General features: G+C 37.1%; 2 protein-coding genes across 7 annotated transcripts; one reads left to right on the top strand and one right to left on the bottom strand.

Annotated features, from left to right (window-relative positions):
* The first annotated feature begins 206 nt into the window (after positions 1-206).
* Positions 207-2,894, top strand: LOC136210511 (putative pentatricopeptide repeat-containing protein At5g47460). The gene has a single exon (XM_066001793.1). The coding sequence runs from the start codon at positions 431-433 to the stop codon at positions 2,252-2,254; it is 1,824 nt and encodes a 607-aa protein (XP_065857865.1). The 5' UTR covers positions 207-430; the 3' UTR covers positions 2,255-2,894.
* A 597-nt stretch (positions 2,895-3,491) lies between these two features.
* Positions 3,492-5,972, bottom strand: LOC136210510 (protein NONRESPONDING TO OXYLIPINS 2, mitochondrial-like). 6 transcript variants are annotated; one of them, XR_010678097.1, is made up of 4 exons: positions 5,678-5,971; positions 5,418-5,591; positions 4,789-4,841; positions 3,492-3,805 (listed from the first exon to the last, which is right to left on the bottom strand). XR_010678097.1 is itself a non-coding variant. In XM_066001790.1 (4 exons), exons 1-3 carry the CDS (start codon positions 5,872-5,874, stop codon positions 4,099-4,101), a joined length of 333 nt encoding a protein of 110 aa, XP_065857862.1. In that variant the 5' UTR covers positions 5,875-5,972; the 3' UTR covers positions 3,492-3,805; positions 4,051-4,098. The 6 variants fall into 6 exon arrangements, 5 of the variants coding, with proteins under 5 accessions (XP_065857862.1, XP_065857863.1, XP_065857860.1 ...); XM_066001790.1 differs by lacking the exon at positions 4,789-4,841 and adding an exon at positions 4,051-4,118 and having other exon boundaries at positions 5,476-5,591; positions 5,678-5,972; XM_066001791.1 differs by having other exon boundaries at positions 5,476-5,591.
* Between the last annotated feature and the right edge of the window lie 485 nt (positions 5,973-6,457).

The following is a 6,457-nucleotide window of genomic DNA, read 5'->3' as shown; positions in this document are numbered from 1 at the left end:
ATTATGTTATTATTTTTTTTATTTAAGCTAATATCTATATTTGACTAAGCACATCTTAAATTTTAAGGCCTTTATAATTTTGAGACCATGTGTCGCTCCTTGCACACTCTCATCTACTCCCCTATGTATGCTTCTATATCCCATATATATAACTTATGTCTAACTCCTAGGTGTGCAAACTTATGTCTAACCCCTAGGTGTGGTTATTGCCGATAAGGTGATCTAATCCTCTTTGCTAGCTTACTTCGGAAAAAACAAGTAAACACGCCAAGGACCTCTTCGACTGGCCTGTGACATTTGGTATCAGAGATAATGAGACAATCCCGGAGGCATTCAATTCAATAATTAGCTCACGTCTCATAGTTTTTTTTTTTTTATCATTGTTGTGTCGATTCTCATCATATCTCTAATTTCATGCTTGATCAGGCATATGCAGTGCAATGATAGATTCGTACTTGAAAATAAAGCTATGCAAAGACCTCTCTTGAAGAAACTGCAAAACCAGAATCATCATGCGTATAAATTTCTATCACAAAACATAAGCAGCGACCTTTCTTCACTAAACAACCATGTCGATCAATGCTCTCAAAATATTGAATCTTGGTCCACCATCGTTTCTATGCTTGTCCATGACGGCCCCAATCGAGAGTTGGCACTGTACAAGGCCTCTCAATCGCTCAACTCTCCCACAAAACCTGATGGCTACTCTCTGGTTCACATACTTCGAGCTTCTACGGATCTAGGATTCCATTCTTATTGCCTACAGCTCCACAATTTCATTCTTAAATCTGGGTTTGTCTCCAATGCCTTCGTTTCCGCTGCTTTGATTAGATTCTATACAATTGAAGGATCAATAAATGATGCACACAAACTGTTTGTTGAAATTCCTCAACCAAATGTAATTTCATGGAATACCTTGATCTCTGCCTACTTGCGTTCAGGGAAGTTCAGGAAATCGTTGGAGCTGTTTCTTCAATTAGATAGGTCTGATACTTGTTCGGATTCATACTCATTCACAGCCGCTTTGTCTGCTTGTGGCCAGACCAGCATGTTAGGGTTTGGCAAGTCAATTCACTGCAAGATTGTGAAATATGGCCTGGATTATAGCGTTATTGTTGGGAATTGTTTGATTGATATGTATGGGAAATGTGATTCTGTTGAGGAGGCAATATGTGTTTTTGATGAAATGATCAATAAGGACATAATTTCATGGAATTCAGTAATAGCAGCAAGTGCTAGAAATGGAAGACTTGAATCGGCTTACTGTTTTTTCTCTCAGTTGCCGGAGCCTGATACCATCTCATATAACCAAATGATCAATGGCATTGCTCAGTTTGGCAATGTAGAGGATGCTGTTATGGTTTTGTCGCGTATGCCCAACCCGAATTCATCTTCCTGGAACTCAATCATCACAGCATATGTGAATAGAAATCAAGTAGAGAAGGCCTTGGAGTATTTTGTTAAAATGCATTCAAGCAATGTTGAATCAAACGAGTATACTTATTCAGTACTTTTAAGTGGTGTTGCTGGTATTGCTGCTTTAAAATGGGGAATGTTGATCCACTGCTGTGCAATAAAAGGCGGGTTCGACACTTCTGTAGTCGTAGGGAGTGCTCTGATTGACATGTATTTCAAATGTGGACAAGTGAAGAACGCTGAATCGATTTTTCAGTCATTGCCTAGGAAGAATTTGGTAACATGGAACGCGATGATCTCAGGCTATGCTCACAATGGTGATTTAAACAACGTGATCGAGCATTTTGAGAAGCTGAAAATGGTCGAAGATTTGAAGCCTGATTGGGTAACATTTCTTAATGTAATCGTTGCATGTTCCGGATCAGAGGTGCCATTGGAGAAGGTAATTGAGTACTTTGAATCAATGGTTAATGATTATGGGGTTGAACCAACAATTGAGCACTGCTGTTCGATGGTTCGACTTATGGGGCAGAAAGGGCAGGCATTGGAGGCAACAAAGATGATATATGAACTAGCATTTGGGTCATGTGGAGTTGTTTGGAGGGCATTGCTTGGTGCTTGTGGAACTTGTAGGAATTTGAAGGTAGCTAAGATTGCAGCAGCAAAGGTCATTCAGTTAGAGGGGGATGATGATTATGTTTATGTGATGATGTCTAACATACTGGCGTCTTACGGAAGATGGAGGGAGGTGAGCAAAGTGAGAAAGATTATGCATGATAGAGGGATGAGAAAAGAAGTTGGTTGTAGTTGGATTGAGGTGCAAAGGACTGCTCCATAGTGTACCGATCCTGTCCGAGGTGGAAAACCTAAACAAGGAGTGGGATGCCAATAGGAGCATGAATGAATCGAATTTTACATCAGAAATGGAAAGGAAGACACTGAACTATATCCACTGTAAACTGAGTTTTAGCATTTGACATGTAGGAAAAAGGATTCCTAAATGATTTTACACAACATTCTTTTGGGTTTGGCCTTGCAGCTTCTGTTGGCAACAGGAGTAGAGCCAAGAAAAGATCTCTGGAGGTACTGAAGGAGAGGACAAACTAAAGAAGTCATGACTAGAGGTGTTAAAACGGCCTCTCTCCATGACCGGACACAAGTGTCGCTGGCGGACTAGAGGCTCGAAACTACCCCATTACCCCTTCCTCCACCCTTGGTTGGAAAAGACAATTAGCTCTTCTCTACCTGTGTTTACACAGTTGAAGTTGCTCTCGGATAAAATTATTCAGATGTGGTGGAATCCAATCTCAATGGTCATTCATTGAGTAGCCTGCCTGATCACACAAGCGAGCCCCTAGTGTTTAATTTATTAGCCATGATGTTTGTAAATAGAGTTGAGTTGCCCCAGAAAGGTGAACTTGGGTTGTATTAAATAGTTATAAACAGATATTTTTCAATCCTGAACAGATGTTATTACCGTAGCATTTGAAGTTATTACTGTAGTATTTGAAGTGAAAAAATAAACAAACGAAAAGGACACTAAAGCTGATACCTTAAAGTATATTTTAGAAGTAAAAAAAAAAAAAAAAATTAATTTTGAGGTTCAAAGAAAATCACTGATTTGTTTTTGGACAAAAAAAATCTGATTCAACATGGTAAAAAATTAAGCAAAAAAACAGATAAGATACTCATTTGAATGCACACGAGAATATTTATCAATTGACCAATGTGATTAGTAAAATTCGATTATGACATTTAGACTTGAACTTTGACATAAGTTAGCGAATTATTGCATACACACGTATTTTTCTAATATGCCTTTACATAAACAATCAAATGTATCAACTAACCTTTACGTAAGCAATCAAATGAGCCAACTAGAAAGACAATCAAATGTGCCAACTAAAAAGACTAATTGCATCACAATAGGAATTGAAAAACCAATTTGGCAAATTAATGCTTAATACAATCACCAAATTTTTGTACTTTAGCTATTTATCCCAATGATATTCCATCTTGCTTCAATAGCAAAACCTGAATCCTCTAAATGCACAAATTGAAATCAAACGGTCTAATGCTGAATTTGAAAATAAAATTTAATAAATTCCAATCCCCAGCGAGCCCTTCTCTAGTATTTGACATTTGCTTAATGTTTTACCCCATTGTGAATATTATTGAGAGAGTAAATTAATATCAGTAAGTTGTTACATCTCATAAGAAATGTCCTAGCTATTAAAGAAGAATCAAAATCAGCTGTGAAGTTCAGCAACATTTATAAATTGACAAAAAAAATTCACAAAAAGAGAAGCTACTAGGCCTTCTTCTCCCTTCATATAATGTCACAGTGATTTTCTTCTGACATATCACCTTGGAACTGACAGACCAAGCTCTGAAGAAATCAAAAGTGTAAATCATGGGATCAGAGAACAGAGACAAATTGGAAATGTACTCTACAAGTGTATATGAGGTATCATATCAGCATTCCAGTATAAGTTAACAGCTGATTTCCTTTCTTCTCTAAGTTTTTACTTTTAACAATCTATGATTTTCATCTAGGAATAACATTTACAGTGGAAAAGCTTAGCAACAATATCATCCAAAGTAATTTTTCACATCGTTGCAAGTCAGTCATACATAGTACGGTTGAGGACAGGATCCACCTCCAAAAACAGCACAAATGTTTCACGTACCATCAATTCCATCTGGGAAAAGGAGCAGTCAAGTTACCATCTATTCTCAATTACTAATAAATATATTGGTTGATGTAAAGTTCAAGCCAAAATGTTTGTGATTTAAGGAAAAAGGGCCACATGGTTACTGCCCAAATCTATTGTTCTACTCTGAACTTTCAATTTTTATTCATATCTCAAAGCACAGGTGAGATGAACTTTTTCCACTATGCAGCACAACTTGTCAAATTTTGAGAAGCTCACAACCATATAAAAAAAAGCAAGACCAAAAAATCACCATAACTTTCTGAAATCAATCAGTGAAATTCAATTAAATTAGATTTCTTCTATCCTTGTTACCGAGCATTAAGTAATTTTTCTGGATATATTCTGTTGTTTAATTGTTGACAGTGAAATGGCTCAAACACATTTCAGACATATCAGTGTCAGAAAACCAATGAATCTAAGACATAAAACAAGAATTTAGGGATCAAAATGCAACATCACATCAGCACAATAAATGTATTTCCATTAAACTGAAAGAATTCCTCACGAGTTGATAAGGGCCACCTCAAATTCTAAAACAAATTATAGTTCAGCAGTCTTGTAATCATATCAATGGCACCATATAAGAGAAATCCCCATTCTGATATAACCAAACATTTTTTTGGAATTACTAACAAAGCATTTAACAGTTTCATACTTGATAAAGGTGCAGTGGGCATAATTGACAGGTCCCCAGTTTAATTTATGTGCCTGCAGGAACCAAATATTCCAGTCAGATGGTGTTAAACCTGATTAAAACTCTCCTCCCCACCTAAGCACCCCAGTGAATTTTTAACCCCAAAATGAATGAACCATATAAGATCCATCAAATATAAAACAATCTCAACAAAGGAACTTCATTTGTCAAGTTGACTCCCAATGTCTAAGACTAAGACCCTGACTAAAATGTTGAATAGTAAATGTAGCCTTCCATTACTTCAAAAGCTATAAAAACAAGCAAAAATCCTATCAAGGCTTTCGAATTTCAGTCTAAATTCTCCTACTTCAAAATTCCTATTATGACCATATTCTCTTTCTGTACTCCCATTATTGCATTAAAGATCCCACTTTCTGAATTTGACATCCAATGAAACAAAATACTCACATGACCGAAAAACAAAGAGGAATGAGATTCAATCTTTAACAGAATCAGGCAACAAATAAGCATTTTCAAACAGGTAAAGGAACAAATTCAGACAGTGTAACTAAAAATTGAACAACTGGAACCAAAATTCAGGAACGGGAAACTTGTATGGTCAATTTAGGAGAAGCAAAAAAGCTACTCACACTCAAAAACAGAGTATTAAAAGCTATTAGAGGCCGGGGGAGGTGCAGCAAAGTGTACCCTGTGAGAGCGCTCGGCAACTCGATGTTGTCGTCAAGCAAGAAGTCATCCTGGCCACCGCCACTGCGCTATGCAGCGGAAGCAACGATTGCGCGCATCCCAGCTCAGACGGAGTCCTAAAGGAGAAAATTGAATTCATATGTAGAAAATTGAAGTACACTTGCACCAATTCGTAAACAAATATGCAAGTAGATGTATATACCTGGATGAGAAGCGACGAGGAGAGGAAAGAGATGGACTGGAAGGGGAAGAGAAGCGAGGAGCGGAAGGGGAAGGGGAAGGGGAAGGGGAAGAAGTGGGAGATTTGCCAATTGCAGATTTTACAGTGTTAGATTTGAAAGCAGATTTAATGGAAGAGAAGGATGATCTGGACATGAATCTGGTGCAAGAAGAGGCCATGATTATGACAGGAGAAAGACGCAGATCTAGAAATCAGCCAGAAAAATGTTTTGCGGAAAAAAGGTTCAAGGGTTTAGGGTTTTTAGGCCAAGTTGGAATTTGATGAATATTGAAGGGTAAATTACATCCTTGGCCAGTGAACTTTATTCATGCTTTTCATAGTGTCTCCACTAATCTTCAAAACTTAATATAAAAATCACTTAATTTTACATATGGTCATTAAACTTCAAGCAACGCCTCAAAATAACACATAACAGTCTCAAAATTAGAAAAATAAAAATTGATAATCAATTTTAATTCTTCAAAATTTTTATTTTAAGGTCATCTACATATTGTTTGGTTATGAGAGAAAGTGAATTTTTAGATAGAAATAGTTCTAGAAATTGTGTCCTCCCAAAGGTGCTACCTCCCAAACTTATCTTCCTAGGGTTGCAGGCAACGTTATCCAACTGGGCCTTCGAGATTGATTGTATGGGTTCCATGGTCTTTGTTGTTTTTCTTATTTTCCTGGCATACTCTTAACTCAAATCTGAGTCTATAATGTGTCTCTTACTCCCTTTCCTCTGACATACTCAACTCACAC

The sequence above is a fragment of the Euphorbia lathyris genome, chromosome 1, assembly GCF_963576675.1.
Source record: "Euphorbia lathyris chromosome 1, ddEupLath1.1, whole genome shotgun sequence".
NCBI lineage: Eukaryota > Viridiplantae > Streptophyta > Magnoliopsida > Malpighiales > Euphorbiaceae > Euphorbia > Euphorbia lathyris.
The sequence above is the reverse complement of the archived record's forward strand: the minus strand, read 5'-3'. Positions and strand labels throughout refer to the sequence as shown.